Here is a 16709-nt window from a genome sequence, read left to right as displayed (position 1 = left end):
TTCTGCAGAATCATCACCCAGGGTGACACGTGTCTTCATCGACTCTGCCAGGCTTCCCACCACCAGTTAAAATGCAGTGTGGAGTCTTCCCCAGGAGCCCCCTGCCCCAGCTGGGGTCCAGCCCAGCTGCCTACCCCTGGATTATTTGTAGAAGGGGACACAGAGCGGAATTGAGACTGTTTCTGCAGGAGGCCTGCCCTTTGATATTTCTTTAGTGGAGGCCTGCGCGTTTGTCCACTGGCCCATGAGCTGCCCACCCCAGATTTCTGCCACTGAAACCCACTGCAAAAGGCCCCGTTATTCTCCCTGAAATGATTCCCCAAAGCCGAGACATGCTCCCTGGTGATATTTCATAAATGGGGGCTGCGTGGAACGTGTGTTAATCAGAGCCACCTTTTTGTTCACCTTCTGTCATGACGAAGTCTGTAAGGTGCTTAACACAGCACATCGTCTGATTTGTCCTCAGTTCAGGCCTGTCCGGCTTCGTGTGCCTTTAGCTCCGGGACGTGGGACCGGGCTGGTTCTCCTTATCCTGACACAGGGCCCCTCCCGGCTGCGGGCTGCTGTGTGAGCCCATCATCCGAGCCTGCCCTCACCCAGCCCTTCCATCCTACTCACCCCCATTCATCCCTTATACGCCCTACAAATGTTTGTTGAGCCTCTGCTATGTGTAGAGAGCCCCGAGGCTCTAACAGCAGCAGACATGGCCTCTGCAGACAGGTGAACGTGGAACCGTAGTACAAGGGTGTTGCTGCTGGACCGCCTGTGGTGAGCTCAGGACACCGAGGGTCACGTGAGGGCACCTTGCAACACAGGAGGTTGGCCAAAGTGGCAGTGGAGGGATTTGAGCGCGCCAGGGCTTTAGCCAGCAATAACACGTTTCCCTTGCGGTCCTGATCGAATTCTCTGGCCGTCTTAGTTTACACGGCTTTTAACCCTCCCCCAGCTGTGCAGGGCAGGGTGATGACTAGGCAGTTCTCCTGTCCAGTGGGGTCGGGGCTCCAGGCCACGCGGCTCCCCAAAGCCAGTGGGACATTGGCCCTCTCGTTCTTCACAGCCCATTGGACCCAGGCAGGGGTTTCCCAGGTGACGTTCAGCAGCTCAGCACCATCATTTGAAAGGCACACCCTTGCCCGCAAGTGGCACACTGACTTTTGTTCCGTACCCCCTCAGTCCTTTGACGATGTGCCTACAGTCTTACATCATGACCTAGGCCTGTCCCTGCCTGGGGTGGTAAATGTCACCACAGACATCACGGTGATGTCACTGCATCCCCCGTGTTCCGGCTCCCTCGGGGGAAGACGTGTTCAAGCACTGACCCCTAGAGTCTCCACTGGATGAGAAGCGCGTAATGCCTGCGTCAGCCAGTAGGGCTGAAAAGTGGTTTTAAGTCATGACTGTGTGGTGCTTGACATACATGATCCCATGTAATGATTACAGTCCTGTGGAGGAAATGTGATTCTTTCCAGTGCATACCAAAGGTTTATTTATTTATTATTTTTAAAAAATTTATTTTGGCTGTGTTGGGTCTTCGTTGCTGTGCGCGGGCTTTCTCTAGTTGCAGCGAGCGGGGGCTACTCTTCGTTGCGGTGCGCGGGCTTCTCATGGCGGTGGCTTTTCTTGTTGTGGAGCAGAGGCTCTAGGCATGCAGGCTTCAGTAGTTGTGGAACGCAGACTCAGTAGTTGTGGCTCGTGGGCTCTAGAGCACAGGCTCAGTAGTTGCGGTGCATGGGCTGAGTTGCTCCACAGCATGTGGGATCTTCCCGGACCAGGGCTCGAGCCTGTGTCCCCTGCATTGGCAAACAGATTCTCAACCACGGTGCCACCAGGGAAGGCCATACAAGAGGTTTAAATAAAATCCCCCAGCTTGCAGCAGGTGAGACGGGATAGGAATTTGAACCCAAGTTGATGGGACTCAGGAGAGCGGGACCCTTACTTTTCCGCACCAAGGAGCCAGGGAGGTGCACGCAGCATCGTTGGAACAGATTCTGTTCCGTCGGCGGGGTGGGGAGTAGGGGGGAAAACGATGCCTCCTTGAGGGCTTAAAAAGACAGTTTCCTCGAGGGTAAGTGCTACCCACAGCCAGCCCTCAATCTGAGAGATGAGTGATCACTTTCTCGAGACATTCGTCCACCAAGGGATCTTCTAAATATTAGAATTTGTCATCCTCGCCAGTTCCTTTCCATTTAAAGGCATAATGCGTTTGTCACCCTTTAGCATGACTAAGTAAATAAAAAGAGGGGAATGAAAGCGGTGCAGAGGGGTGGGGGCAGTGATGCACTTAGAACAGACAGTGCAGGTCTGTACACGTCTACACCCCGGGTTCTTGAAGGGAAAGCATTTCTGAGGCAAGTCCGCAGGACTGAAGGGAAGCGCAGGGCAAGACAGGCAGCGCGATGGAGGCTCTGGGCCTCTGTGGCCAGAGGACTTGGTCATAGGTCACCGTTACGGGATCCCAGAGCCACTGGGCAGGTTCAGCCAAAAGTCAGAGCTTCCCGCCCCGAGGACGGTTGCTCTGTCCAGGGTCCACTGCCGCAAGCCAATCCCTAGTCGTCCCGTCCTGGATGCTGCGTCCCAGACTCCGCCCTCCTCGGAGCCCCCCTGTTAGGTGCACCACTTTGAAGTGATGGGAGGAGCCTGGGAACTCAGCCTCGGCCTGGGCATGGGAAATGTGTTCTCCCGTTTGGCTGGGGCTGGGGTGGGGGGGTGGGGGGTGGGGTGGGGGGGAGTGTGTGCTGATCATAGCAGGAATCCAGGAGAGAGGAGGAGAAATGAGTGAACAGATGGGCGGATATGCGGTTCTAGGTGAATGTTAAGAAACGGTGCTGGCTGCTCTCAGCGTGGCAGGAGCTGGGGGTGGAGGCGGGGGGGAGCTCGCTGGCAGCCACAGGGATGATGGGTGTCACCGAACCCCATGTTCTGTGCCTCCTCTTTCAGTGTCCAAGAAGCTGGCGCCCATTCCGCCCAAGGTCCCCTTTGGCCAGCCGGGGTCCCTGCCTGAGACGCCTGCCGGCCAGCCGTCCCCACTCAGCCTGTCCCCCACGCCCCCCAGCACCCCATCACCCTACGGACTGAGCTGCCCCCCGGGGTACTCCCTGGCCTCGGGCCAGCTCTCCCCGGCGGCCGCGGCGCCCCCGCTGGCCTCCCCCTCCGGCTTCGTGGGCGCTCTCAGCAAGTCGCGGCCCACCCCGAAGCCCCGGCAGAGGCCCACGCTGCCGCCCCCCGAGCCACCCGCCGTCAGCCTCACAGCCTCCAGCCCGCAGTCTGCTGAGCAACCCGCGCTGGACGGCGTGTCCCCCGGGGAGAGCATGTCCACAGGTAACCGCCGCGCGTGCAGCGTCTCCGTGAGCCTTAGTGCACCCTGCTTGCCGGGGATGGTCCTGCTGTGCCACGCGTGTGGCACCCGGGCTGGTCTCCTTAGAAGCCCCCGTGAGGCCGTGGAAAGCCCTGGTGGCCGGTTGTCCTGCGGGGGGGCGGGGAGGGGGGCTCCCTGGGGTATTTCTCCCACCTGAACACCCGCCAGCCCAGGGTTCTGGTCCTACTCTTCACCTGGGGGCTGAGCACCCTGCATCCTAGAGGGGCTGCTGCAGGGTGGCTGGATTGTGATGGCAGAGCGGAGGCTGTTTTTTCCCTCTTCGCTAAAGAAGCCTTATTAGAAAACTGTTTTTCTAGCAATACGTGTTTAGAAATACGGTCAGTTTCAGAAAAGATGCTGCCCCCTGGTTGGAGAAGCCCACGAGGACTAAATTTAGTTTTGCTTTAAATTTAAAGTCAAAGACGAGCTGTTTTCCTCCAGGAAAGTGTGTAAGCATAACACACACACACACCCCACATACACACATGTACACCACATACACACACCACACACATGCACACCACATACACACACACACACCAGATACACACACACCCCACATACACACATGTATACCAGACACACACACACACACACACACACACACACTCTTGAGAGCAGTTTGGCCCTGGGTCCGGGTGCCCTGGGACTTCTAAGGGGTCGTGCTTTTGCCGCCATGTCCCTCTCCAGGCGCGCCGTTTTCTCCTCCATCAGCTGGAGGTGAGCCTGCGGGCTTTGCGCCTCGCTGCGCAGGAAGGGCCGGCCCGGCGCGCGTGCGCGGTGGGGCGGAGGCGCACACTGTGCCGAGAGGCCGTCCGGTGATGCGGCCGCTCTATCTTTGCTGTGATAAACAGTGCAGGTCCGGGTGCTCCACCCACCCTGAGGCTTATACAAAGCTAAGGAAAAGTTATAACCAGTGAGCGCCACTTCCCGCTGGTGGTTCTCGAGGAGCCCTTGATGGATGGGAGGGGCCCAGGGGAGGTGTGACGGCCCCCTTCCCTCCCGCCCGGCTCAGAGCGACTGCCCTTTAGTAGTCATCTCATGCCCCGTCTGTCCTGTCCCGATGTCCTCTGGCGGCGGCAGCCTGGCCCGTAGTCCCGCAGGGCGGGCGGGGGTCTGAGCCGCGTGGTCGGTGATGGTTTACTGTGGTCCGTCTGACTGTGATGCTGGGCATGGTCTGTTCCATTCGTCTCATCGTATTTATTCCTTTCTCTGAATCCTGTCGCTGTGTCCTCGCAGCTGTGTGACACGGGGGCCGCAGCTGTGGATACGTGAGGGGGATTCCAGGGTAAGCGGTCCCGGCCTCGCCCCTCCGCTCGCAGCCAGGCCGCAGCCCCGCGCTCTGCATGCACCCCGACCTGCACGGCAGCCTCCGCGGCCTTGAGGCTCAGTGGCCTCCTCCTTTCTTTTCTGAGGGAGGAGATGGAGGAGAAACAGGCCTCCCGACCCTTCTCTGGCCAGTCACCTAATCCCAGCTGCTCCCCCCACCCATTTTGGTTTAGATTGAGGGGGTGACAGTCCTGTCCCTCATCCCATGTGTCCTTGTGTCACTGGCTGACCTGCTACCGACAGGTGCCCAGTGTCGGGGAGGTGCATGTGCACCCCTGGTTCAGGGAAGGGCCCCGGGGACAGGACCCGCCTGCTGCCATGGGTGCATCCTCCACCGCGGGGCCTGGAGCCTGAGCTCCGGCTAGGACGGTTGGCAAATCCTGAAGAGTCCATAGTGTTCGTTCTAGAATTTACCCTGAGCTGTTTTTCCCCAGTGTATAGAGCCAGCCAGGGCCTTTCTGTCCCACTCAATGAAATACTCTGAGAGCCTTTGCTACCAGTTTCTGCCTGGTCTCCTCCTCCTGTAAGTAGATGCTCAAAAGGAAAACTAAGGCAAGAACAGGAAGGAAGCCGGAGGAAGCAAGTGTCTTGGCCTCCTCAGTCAGGGGCAGCCAGAGCAAAGCAGGGGAGGGTCCCCCCCAGAGAAGCTGCTGAGCTGCGGGCTGCAGACCCCTGAGAGCCACAGCTCCAGGGCGTCCGGCGTCCACACGGGCCCCGGGACAGGCCCTTCTGGGGCCTCTGACACAGAGACAGGCCTCCCGTTTCCCGGCAGCCAGTGGGCCTTCTCCCCGCCCCAGGCTTAGGCTACCTGAGTCGGCTTCTGGCTCAGGTGTCCAAGGGAGCGGCCAGGATGGCAGCTGGGCAGCTCGCCTCGGGGCTGCACATCCTTCACCTGCCTCACCTGCAGGCACCTTCCCGCCTGTTATCCCCCCAGCGACTGCTGAGGCCCAGGCAGGGTAGGAAACCGCCCGGGGTTACGCTCCCCTGGCGACAGGGACTGAACTTTGAATCCAGAATCCGAGCCCCGGGGCTTGTGCTGCCCTTCCAGGCCGGTGGTGAGGCACCGGCAGACCCCCAGGCTCTGCTCGGTCAGGCGGGGGTACCGTTTGGGGGCTGGGTGGAGAGAGAAGGACCTTTGTCCCAGAGCGTCCATGTTTGTGTGTCTTTGAGGACAGTGTCTGAATGTCTGTCCGCTTGCGGTGGTCCTCCTTGGGCGGCATGTTCGCTTTGCAGAAACCGGGGTGCCCCACCCCGTGTGGCCCAGGGCTGCTCCCCGTCCAGCTGCGTGTCCTCGGTCGGGACAGCGCGCTGCCCAGGGACAGCGAGGCTGTGTGGAGGCCGGAGGCTGAGCAGGCCTGGGAGGGAGGAACAGGCCTGAGCAAAGGATGCCAGGGTCCCCTGAGCCCCCTGCGGCCCCCAAGGACTCAGGGAGCGGCTGTCCGGTGCCCGCCTGGGGGCAGCCGCCCCTCCAGGCCCCGCAGCCCCGTGGCCTTGCCTGCACTGAGCTGCCAGCCGAGGTCTGGACAGACGCCGAGCCTGTTGCCTCAGGGACCTTTCTCCTGAGCATCTCCCAGGAAGGGACCCTTAGGTGCCCCCAGTAGGGGTATAACTGGAGGTGAGTGGTTTCCCTAGTGCCAGGGTGGCGGGGTGCCCACAGTCAGGGAGCAGTTTGCTCCCCTTACTTCTGGGGTCTTGAGGGGGGACCCCACCCTGCCTCCACCAGCCACCCCAAGGGTACCATTCGTGGTCTTGAGCGAGGTCCCCCCCCACTCATTCACACACCTGGGGGAAGGCTGTCTCCCCAGCCTGTAACCCTAGCCCCACAGACTTTAGGGAACTAAAGGCAGCCCTGAAATTCCCCAGAAGGTGTCACTGGGACCCGGCCAGGAGCATTCTTCTTTTACGGGTGTAAGTGTCACGCGGCCCGGCTTGGCAAGCTGGCCCATGGACAGGATCTGCACGTCTGGGTCCACAGGCAAAGCAGGCCGGCCCTGCCCTACCCCTGCGATGTGGTGGGTGCCGCGGCGGCCCCCAGACGCGCTGGCCCTTCCGTGACCGAAGCCCTGCCCGCTCCTCGGGCGCGGGCAGCCCCCTCAGTGCCTCTCTCTGCCGCCTTCCAGATCTGGTCCACTTGGACGTCCCCTCCATCCACGCGGAGCTGGGCTCGGCGCTGCGCCTCGGTCCCCGGGAGCTCGTGCGGCGGCGCTCAGTGGCTGAGAAGAGGGACCCGGCGGAGTCCGAGAGCACGGCCCTCTGAGTGGCGCCGCCACACGCGTGTTCCCGCGGCTCCGTGCCGTCACGGCCGCCGCGAGGCTGGAGCGTGGCGGACACCCGTGTGGCAGGTGTCGGCCGCGTGGATTTTGTGCGTTCCCTCCGGGTGGGGACTCTGGCCTTTTGTTTGATCTTTGCCTTTCGACTTTGTGCCTATTTTGACCCCCTTTCAGCCTCCACGCCAAGTGACAGCCCCGTCCACCCAAGGGCCTGTGTCTCAGAAACGTCCTCCGCGGGGTGGGGCGTGGAGGGCCCAGCGGCCGGTCCACCCTGGCTGCCTGTCGCCTGAGCTGACGGCCACAGCGAGTCCTGCGCGACCAGCCTGATGGTACAGAGCGGGGACGGGGTGGGGGGCTTGCTTACAGGAGCCGAGAAGCCCGGGGCCCTGACCGGCCTGCTGCTTCGCAGGGGAGGGCGAACCTTCATCTGTGGGCTCTACAGGTAATGGCTAAAAACGACATCTGACAGTTTTACTTCTCCACGCCGTGGACTGAAGCTCCCTTTCCTATCTTATGGTTTTCTATTTCTGAATTTAAAGAGGGTCCTAAGGTAGCTCCCCAGGCCGCCCCCCTTCCCCCCCCAACACTAGGTGTAGCTAAGTGCAGCCGCCCAGGAGCATCGGGGCATCCAGGGCACGAAGATGTGGGGTCGCCTCTTTCTGGAGGTCCCAGGTGAATAGCAATAACCCTGTTACCCGAAGGTCAGACAGGAAGGGGAAACCAGCCCGCAGAGACCCCAGGCCTGTGCCCTCGGCCCTGCGGCGTGGAGAGCTTTGCTCACCCTCCCCACGAAGGCCCCCCCCCCCCCGCCCTCGGGGAGGAGACCCGGGGAGCCTGGTCACAGCTGGGATGAAGGGAGTGAGAAATAGATTCGGGTCATGCATGCGAAGCCCAACCTTACAGTTTTATCCTTTTACAATAGACAGGCCTATACAGGATATAATATTTGTATATATGAAATCTATATTTGTTTAATTTGAGCCATTCACCCCAAATCCATGTACAGGTGTACAATGAGAAACTTAAATGCTTATTTTTCCCAACAGAAAGTGTAAACTAACCCTCCTCCGACAGTGGGATTTGCCAACTTCCGACGTTAACGGCTTTGCTCGCTTGCTGGCAGGGCAGTTCAGTACCCGATTTGTAATGAGGCCCGGGGGGGTTGAGAGTGAGTTACCTTTAAATACATGTACAAACAGTCGTCAATGGTAATGGTATTAAAATAGATTTATTATCCCTGAGTGTGGCCTATCTTGTTTTAACAACAAGCTCAAGGGGCCACGGGAGTTGATGCCAGGCGCTGCCTCGGGAGGGACCCCGAGGTCACAGCAAGTCCTTAGTCTGCGTCTCCCAGCACCTGAAACTTTCAAGCTCCTTCTCTAGTCTCGCGGGAGGGAAGAATATGCAAATGCTAGAGGCATCTTTCTTTTAAAACTTCTCTCACTTTTCAAGCAAGCACGCACCAGCCGCAGTGTTGTTCATCCCCAAAAAGGAGGGCACTGGAGCCACCCCGTGCGGTATTTCTCCGCACTCTGTAGGGCGGTGAGTGCTTCTCGTCAGGGGCAAGCAAGGAAGCGGCCTCCTCTTTCGCCGGAACAATGGGAAGGCTTGCGTTTCCCCGGAGCCCCTGCACGGCCGGGCCCGGCCCACCACGGCTGTGAGTCTGCACAACTTGACTTCTGCCAAAAAACCAGGCTGCTGAGGTGTGGTGTCTCCCTGGGGGCAGGTCCCAAAGGGCCTCGCCACGATCAAACTGTCTCCAGGCACCTGGGTCCCCAGTGGTGGCACAGGGACAAAGCACTCGGGTTCCAAACGCGACCTTCACTGTGTTCCGTCCTTGGAGACGCTTTTCCTGGAGGCTTTGCATCCACAGCCCCGCGCTTCTGAGGCCCGGCTGCCTCCGGGTAGAGGGAACGGCTGGGCCGCAGCGGGGGGTGCGCCCTGACTGCACGTGACAGACCGAAGACGCAGCGTGCACGGAGTCGACGACGGCCTCCTCTCCTCCAGCTCCGCAGCGCCGCGTCGCTACTGGGCCCTGACCTTCTTGCTCTGCGGGCTCGGGGGCTGCTCGTCAGGGGCCCGTTTCCTCAGGGGCTCCGCGTCCCCACCAGCGAGCAGGGCCGCCCGCACCTGCCGCAGCTCCCTCCGCTCCCGCCGCTCCGCCATCTCCTCCAGGTCCCCGGCGAACAGGGCCTTCAGCGGCGTCATCAGCTTGGGCACTGTTGGGAGGTCCCCCAAGCTGACCTACGAAGCGAGACAAAGCAGAGGCTGGGGTGAGGCCATCACGGCTCCCAGGCACCGGCCACACCCCCGTCGGCAGATGCAGCCATCGTGTCAGGCCCAGCCGGGCAGAACCCGGGCACCCCCATGCCCAGTGGTGGGGACACGCCCAGCCTGACCACACAGGAGGAGGACACTGCCTCCCAGGCTTGTGCAGAAGCTCAGATGATGTCACTCTGGGCACCGACTGGGCCTAGAGGCTCTCAATGGACCGTGTCCAGAAGGCCCCGTGCCAGTCGTGCTGGGCAGTGGCCCAAGCCTGGCCACCTGCGCGTGGATGTAGGGCGTCTCAGCCCCGCTCCCCCCACCTGCCCCGCCCCAGCGGTCCCGCACCTTCATGTGGTCGAAGGCGATGCCGACTTTCTCGTTGAAGTCGGGGCTGAAGAGCGGGATCTTGGCATAGCGCTGGCTGAAGTGGTTCAACACGATGAACCCTGCGTTCATCCGCATCCCCACGCCGATGGCCTGGGATGTGGTGCTGCAGAGATGGGGCAACATGAGGCTGGAGGGAGCAAGTCACGCAGACCCCCTCCAGCCCAGACTGCCGGTCGGGCACCCGGGGGCGGGGCTCCCTGCTGCCGAGCCGGTCTTCCCACTGCCCCCAGGGGAGCCCAGGCTCTGTGCTCTCAGACCTCCCACCAGTGAGCACCTCTGAGAAAAGCAGGGGCTGCCGACTTCGGGCAACACGCTCTTCCCTTAAATAGCACAAGATCCGCCCCCAGCCTCCCACTTATTCAGCGTTATTTCCAGTTCTTTCCCAAGCCGTTATTTCCAGTTCTTTCCCGAGCCGCGCCTCCCCCAGAACCTTGCCTGGAGGGCGCTGCAGAAATAAAGACAGAGGCTCGGGAGACAACTGCCTGGGGTCAGAAGCCCCCAGGGCCCCCGGAGGGAAGCAGACCAGCCCAGCATCAGCGGGGAGGAGCGGGGACCGGCTGACGCAGGCTCAGGGGGCTCCGCTACCTGTGTGTCTTTTCCACGGCTTCCTCTTCCAGGCCATCTTCCAAGGTGGCCTCGTGGATCAGGAGGGTGGCGTCCTTCCCTAGAGCGTAAGCACAGGCCCTCTGAGAATACCGCCCGGCCTGGGGTGCCCACAGCACTTGTCCCTGGGCCCTGGGAGGAGGCTGCGAGTCAGGACGACAGCCAGAATCGTCGGGGGGACCAGAGGTGGCTGCCCCTGCTCACCCATCTGGACCAGAGCCTCACAGGGCATGGTGTCCCCCGAATAGACCACCTTCCAGCCGGACGTGTGGACCAGCGCGCAGCCGAAGGCGTGCTTGCAGTGCCGGACCAGGCAGGTCTGAAACTGAGGAAGCGGGTGATGGGCTCGTGGCCCAGCTACCGCCTCGCCCCCTCCTCCCCACGTCACACGCCCCTGTCCCCCAACCCGCCCTCCCATGCCTGGGCCCTCCCCTAACCTCCTCCAAGCCACAGGTTTCCAGCAGCAAACTAATCAACCTTTCCACTTTGGGGTTGGAGACCTCAGCTCCCTTCTGAAGGCATTTGGCAGGAATAATACTGTGAGAAGATTAAAAAACAAACGTTTAATCTTAAGTTCAAGTCACTGACTGGAGAGGACCCCCAAATCGCTATGATAAAGAAAATTTAATTCCGTCATTGAGGCAGGGAGCAAGGGCACTCGGCCCCGGAACTGTGTCTGGGGGAAGTGTTGGCAAAGATCTAGGATCGGGAACAGAAGTGAGGAGGGCCGAGGAGAAACACGTCGAAGCAGAGGAACGTTTAGAGGTGGGAACCGCCTCCCCGTCTCCCTGCGGTCTGAGCCCGCCTCGCACGCGCACCGTCCAGGGCCCGGGCCGGGCGCTCACCTGACGTGGTGCAGCAGCGGCTGGCACTGGGTGTGGTACTGCTGGAGCCAGGCCCGCAGCTGCGTGGGGGCCACTACGAGCAGCGGGTGGCACGGCTTCCCCAGCGACACCTGGACCGGGGAGATCAGAGCGCCGAGTGCACGGCGCGCGTTGCAGGGAAAACGGCGTGCTGCGGCCCGAGGTATGGCTGTGCGCGCGCGTGCATGTCTGTGTGCGTGTGCGTGTGCGTGTCTGTGCGCATGCGCTCATTCCAAAGAAAGGCAGAAGGGCAGTCCAGTCCTGCACAACTCACCAGAGCCCGCTCCCTCTGCAGCAGGATGTTCAACAAGCCCTGGGAAAAAGGAGGGGACACATCAGCCAGGTCCACACCCGACCTCCTTCCCGCGTTGGGGCCCTGGGTGCCCGGCCCTCTAACAGACCCAGCCGCCCGCCTCCGGGCGAGGGCAGCTCCGAGCAGCCGCGTGGCGAGGTGAGACGCACGTGGCGCCGGGCTTGCGGACAAGCCCAGGCCCGGGAGGAGGTGCGCGGCCAGAAAGAGGGAGGCGGCCCGCTCACCGTGTGGTGGTCCGCGTGCAGGTGGGACACGAACACGGCGGCGAGGGTGCCCAGGAGCTGGTCTACTTCGTCCCCGTAGTGGCGGCACAGCTGCCCGAAGGTGCCCTCCCCGCAGTCCAGCAGCAGGGACACGTCGGAGCTATGGGAGGAGATGGTGGGAGGAGATGGTTTGCCCTCAGGGAGGAGGGCAGGACAAGGCTGGGTGCCCGTCTCCCGGGACCGCTCAGTTCCTCCCGCGGGAGCTGCTGTCAAGAGGATGGTGGTCTCACACGTCCATCCTCGTGACACGAAATACTGTCGTGACGTGAAGTGCACGGAGCGTACCTAGAGCTACACAGATGCTGGGCACCCAAGAGAGTCTCTGCAGAAGGAGAGGGTGAGGACATGAAATCCACAAGACTCTACTTAGAAGGAACGTGGCGACAGCCGCTGTGGCCGCCAGGAGACCCCGAGGCTCTGCTTTAGCTGGCGCGGCCCGGAGACAGCGGCTGCACCAACGCCCTCCGGGAAAGGCCGGGGCTGCTTCCCGCCAGCTCCTCCGTCACAAGAGAAACACGTCCCAGACCCGTGCGCTTCTGCTGTCGGGGTGCCCCTGACAACTGCCAAGTACGCTTAACGCGTTCTTTGGCTGTTAGCCATCCACCACCAGCACCCGGGTGACAAAGCAAAACTTAAAAACGAGACTGGCTTCCCGCAGACGGCCCTGGTCCGCCCCCCTGCGGACCAACACCACCAGGCAAACCCAGGAGCCCCGAAGCCACTCCGCACCCCAGCGGCACCAGTGAGGGGCCCTGTGAGACAGAGGCGGACGTGAGTCCTGGCCTGGGTCTGCCCCACCGCCAGCCGTGAGCAGCCTGGGGCAGGTGCACCGATGATGGGGGTGCAGGAGGTGGCCAGTCACTGGTTCACAGGAGGGACGTGGAAACTTAGCGAGACGGCCCCTCAGCAGGGCGACGGCATACACGATACACGTCAGTGGTTTGCATCCGAAGACGTAACGGGCGACCAACTTGGGTGACTCCCTCCAGTCCAGCTAGCTACGGAGGCCGAAAACCGCCTGCCCCCCACCCGCGCTGGGCCCCCAGCCAAGACGGGCCTCCAGGGACATACAGGCTGCACCTCAAGGTTAGCCTGGCGGGTGGAGCAGGGTCTGCTGAGAAAGCCCCGGGCTCCCCGCTGACGGACTCCTCCTGTGCAGGATGAATACCTGATGTTGATGAGAGTGGAGCTGACGTTCCGGATCTTCATGGGGATCGCGGACCCCGTTCCGAGGAAGACCACTTCTGGATACCGGCTTCTCTTCTCTGTGGAAAGACACACGTCAAGTTGTTCACTTCTTCGGGTCAGAAGTGAGCCGGCACTGGAGTTAAGTCCAGCTCCCCAGGAGGGGCTGGTGGTCTGACCTCCTTACACACGGGCCTGGGGCGAGGGGCCCCGGTGCTGCCTGGGAAGGAGAATGAAGGAATTCCACGGGCCTTTCTTCAGCAGAGTTGCTCTAAGTGTTAAATAGCAAAGGCTACCTTTTCATGCTACAAGTCAGCATTTATCTCCCGGGGCTGGGGACCCCCAGCACAGGCCCTGCTGCACTTTGCAGTGGCTCCGAGGGGGGCCAGCTCCCCAGAGAAGAGGCAGAGCCGCCTAGATTCTGAAGATGGACCCCCGCTCGGCCTGACAGGCCCCGGGTGCACGTTTACGAATGTAATCTAAATGGACCTTTAACGTGCAAACCAGAAACCCATCTCAAGCCCACGGCATGTGCAGCCAGGAGGGCATCTAAAACACGGGGCTGGTGCCAGCTGGGTTAAACCTGAACCCGCCCTCTGGCCCAGCCTTGCTTCTCCGCCTTATTCGTGAGCTGAACACAACGCTGGGAAAACCAAGTACTAGAAAGAGGTCCTGGAGTTCCCTAGACTGCTCTTCCTGTCAGGGCGGTGAGAGCCCAGCAAGGTGAGTGCCATGGCCAGGACCTTCCGCGGATCCTTCCCGGCAACACCAGGACTAGACTGCCAGCTCTGCCCAGGGCCTCACAGGAGGCCCCAGACCCGCCGCACTCAGCTCAGCGTGGGCCTCGCCAGGAGAGCCTGGGCACTGTCACCTAGCCTCCAACCTAACCGGTCCGGGCGGGGGCCGGCACTGGTGGTCTTAAGTGGAGGCCAGAGAAGCAGTGGCTTCAGCAGGTACACGGGGCTCGACGGGTCCACGGTGACCCTCCACTCAGTGCTGTGTGAACAGCTGCAGGAGGACGGGCCAGGAGACACTGGGGCTGGTCCCGGTCTGGCTCACCCGCCGGGGCCGGGCCGTCCTGCACAGTCTTCCTGTACTCCTGCACGCTCTCCTGGAAATTGGGCAGCTCCAGGGCCTCAGCAATGAATTCCTCAGGGTCGCAGGTCATGATGGCATCCCTGCAAGAAGAAGGCATCTCAGGGCATCAGGGGAGCGTGTGGCCCCAGGCAACCACCCTGCACAGCCAGCTCAATCCCTGGGGACCGCCTGCAGAAAGTGCTTTCAAATCTAAGTGACTGGGGCCTGGGGCAGCTCCGCTCTCCTGCCCGGCAGACCTCCTCCCAGCTCAGGGGGTCTCACAGTTCCGGCTGCTCAGAACCTCTCAGCTCAAAGCGGGACGGGGCAGCCCTGGCACTCCTGACATGTTGGTGGGGGGGGGGGGGACGGTGTGGGCACTCTACGCAGCCTCCTGACCTCTGCTCACTACACCCGCTAGCATCGGGCATCCCCCAGGGCTGAGGGAGGGTAGGGGGCCCCTCAAGGGCCCCAACTGTTCACCGCGACAGTGCCCGGTGTCCAGCAGTGGTCCAGAACGGGGTCTGCCCGGACACAGACACCACGGCGTGCACAGGCCACTTCCAGTTATTCAAGGGTGAGATTTTAAAAGTTACAGATGCAGGGCAGTAAGCACCTCTCAGGTGACTGGCTGGGGTGAACGCTACAGCGCCTTTCACCAGGTGCCTCGGGCAGTGCCGCCCCCGACCCGCTAACCCCCTCTCTCAATCACCCTAAGGGAACACGGTTCCCCTCAAGGACTTTTACATAAGGCACTTGTTTCGTTACAACAGCAAAAAGCTGGAAATGCCTCCGACGCAACAACCCCCGTCTCTGGAACACGGGCGACAGTGTCCTTACGCAGCCTCTCATGACGGGAAAAGACTGGCAGCGGGCCAGGCCCTGAACCCGCGGTGCAGACGTGTATTTTAACACGTCCCCACGTACTCAGAGATAAAAAACACAAAATGCTAACCATCGCCGTGTCAGGGTGATGGGATTAGGGCTGACTTTCTTCCCCCTACGCTCACTCATTTTCCACCTTCCAAAACAACGCACACACGGCTGTTAGCAGAGGCAACTTTCAGGAAAGGACGGCCGTCAGCCCCCGTCTCCCCGCCTCCCCGGGTCAGCTGATGATGGGACGCAGCCACCATCTGCCACCCGTCGTCTGCGGCTCTTCCCGGGTCCGACGCGGAGACCACGCGGGTGAGCAGCCTGCGCCAATGACCCCTGGGCCCCACCCCCACCCCCGAACGAGCCTGACGCGCCCCGCCCCCCGCCGGCTGAGACCACACCCACCTCTGCCACTCGCGCCGGGGCCGGAGCTGGTACTTGAGGAGACACTGGCCGCGGACCAGGGGCACGCAGGGGGCAAGCCCTCCTTCCTGCAAGAGAAGGAGCCGCGGTCCGCGGGGGGCAGCTGCCTGCGGGGTGGGCCGCGGGCCAAGCTGAGCCACTACCTGGGGGCGGAGGCTGGCGAGCGGGGGGAAGATGCCGGGGTGGATGAGGCCGAGCTGCGTCTGGATCTTGTGGCTGCGGAGGTTGTGGACCGACTCACAGTGCTCGTTCAGGACCAGGTGCTGGGTGTCGGGCCCGAACCTAAGACGGACGCGCACACCGTCAGCACAGTGTCCTTCTGGGAAGACTCCCACCCACGGGGCAGCACCGGGGGCGGGGCGGCCAGGTACTGGGAATGTTCAAGAGGGTGAGCGACCTGTCCACCGAGGTCACCCTACGTGGCCAGACGCAGCCCTGCCCCTCCTCCTCCGAGCCCGGAGTCTCTACAAAGTCAGAGGCCCTGGGTGTGGGGGAAGAGCACCCGGAAAGCCAGGGGCAAGCACAGCGCTGGGGACTTGGACGCACAGGGAGCATGGGGGGAGAAAGAGGAAAACTGACGGGCGTCAGCACTCAGACCCCGAGGGGCAGAGGACCCGGGCGCCGAGGAGGGACTGCCGGGGCCGGCGGGGGAGGGCAGTGTCACCACACGTCATCACGCGCCCATGTCCAACCCCAGCAAGTCCTTCCACCCAGCGCCGGCCTCGGCCAACGAAACCAGGAGAGTAGGACCCGTCCTCCCGGTCACTGAACGTGGGTTGTGGGCAAGATCGGGAGAGGGAAATGCGTGTTTGCTGCCTGACGTGTCGCGGACGTTCAGTAAACTGAAGCTGCGGCTTTATCCTTGCAAGACTCTTCTTTAGGAAACACGCACGGGATGGTCCAGAGGCAGGATTTGTTCAGAGCTCGGGAAACCAGCCCCAGGCAAGCGGGGACGCCCCCAGGATCCAGGGAGGGCGGAAACCCCAGGGAGCGCTCAGGCGGGGGGCAGGGGCGGCAGTGGAACCGTGGCTGGCGTGCGCCGGGGCTCCTACCTCTCCATCCACTGCTGATATCTGCTGTCCAGGAGCACGTGCTCCGGGGTCATGTGGACCACCAGGGCCACGGGGGCTTCGGCTTTTCCTTGGAAACTGGGAGGAAGGAAGCAGGGGGCTCTGCTGGGTCAAGTGGTGCAAACTCAGGACACGTGGACCCGGGGCCGGGCAGCCAGGGAGGGCGCCGCACGGAGCCGTGGTGGCTCAGGCCTCGGCAGCAGCAGCACAGGTCAGTGCCAGGCCGGCCTTCCCGAGCAGTGTCGGCTCTCACCTCTCCGCCCGGAGACCCCTCCTTACCTCCTGAAGGTGGCATTCTCACAGAGGGGCTGAATGAATCCTTCGTCTGGACATTCTACCACAACGAAAGTGACCCTGGGGTCTGGGGCGGTGCAGATCTCTTCAGGCAAAATCTGTGAAGTCACTGAGGTCAGGATGTGCTCCCAGGGCA

At 61.9% G+C, this 16709-nt stretch overlaps 2 protein-coding genes across 3 annotated transcripts in view; one reads left to right on the top strand and one right to left on the bottom strand.

Moving 5' to 3' along the window:
* Nucleotides 1-8195, top strand: part of ARHGAP44 (Rho GTPase activating protein 44) — a 142386-nt gene extending 134191 nt beyond the window's left edge. The window contains exons 19-20 of the mRNA XM_060135668.1: nucleotides 2938-3318; nucleotides 6805-8195. Coding sequence (XP_059991651.1) covers nucleotides 2938-3318; nucleotides 6805-6941 — 518 coding nt within the window. The 3' untranslated portion in view covers nucleotides 6942-8195. The remainder of the gene's footprint in view (nucleotides 1-2937; nucleotides 3319-6804) is intronic.
* The window catches only part of ELAC2 (elaC ribonuclease Z 2), a 27507-nt gene continuing 18961 nt past the window's right edge, over nucleotides 8164-16709 (bottom strand). Inside the window, exons 11-24 of one of the 2 annotated variants that reach the window (XM_060135667.1) lie at nucleotides 16559-16671; nucleotides 16262-16357; nucleotides 15353-15491; nucleotides 15192-15277; nucleotides 13896-14014; nucleotides 12820-12916; nucleotides 11613-11751; nucleotides 11350-11388; nucleotides 11058-11167; nucleotides 10650-10749; nucleotides 10417-10537; nucleotides 10195-10273; nucleotides 9568-9712; nucleotides 8164-9198 (exon numbers count right to left, since the gene is read on the bottom strand). In XM_060135667.1, coding sequence (XP_059991650.1) covers nucleotides 8980-9198; nucleotides 9568-9712; nucleotides 10195-10273; nucleotides 10417-10537; nucleotides 10650-10749; nucleotides 11058-11167; nucleotides 11350-11388; nucleotides 11613-11751; nucleotides 12820-12916; nucleotides 13896-14014; nucleotides 15192-15277; nucleotides 15353-15491; nucleotides 16262-16357; nucleotides 16559-16671 — 1602 coding nt within the window. In that variant the 3' untranslated portion in view covers nucleotides 8164-8979. Of the gene's footprint in view, nucleotides 9199-9567; nucleotides 9713-10194; nucleotides 10274-10416; nucleotides 10538-10649; nucleotides 10750-11057; nucleotides 11168-11349; nucleotides 11389-11612; nucleotides 11752-12819; nucleotides 12917-13895; nucleotides 14015-15191; nucleotides 15492-16261; nucleotides 16358-16558; nucleotides 16672-16709 lie in introns of both variants that reach the window. The other variant, XM_060135666.1, reaches the window with a different exon arrangement.

This window comes from Lagenorhynchus albirostris, chromosome 20 (genome assembly GCF_949774975.1).
Source record: "Lagenorhynchus albirostris chromosome 20, mLagAlb1.1, whole genome shotgun sequence".
NCBI lineage: Eukaryota > Metazoa > Chordata > Mammalia > Artiodactyla > Delphinidae > Lagenorhynchus > Lagenorhynchus albirostris.
The sequence above is the reverse complement of the archived record's forward strand: the minus strand, read 5'-3'. Positions and strand labels throughout refer to the sequence as shown.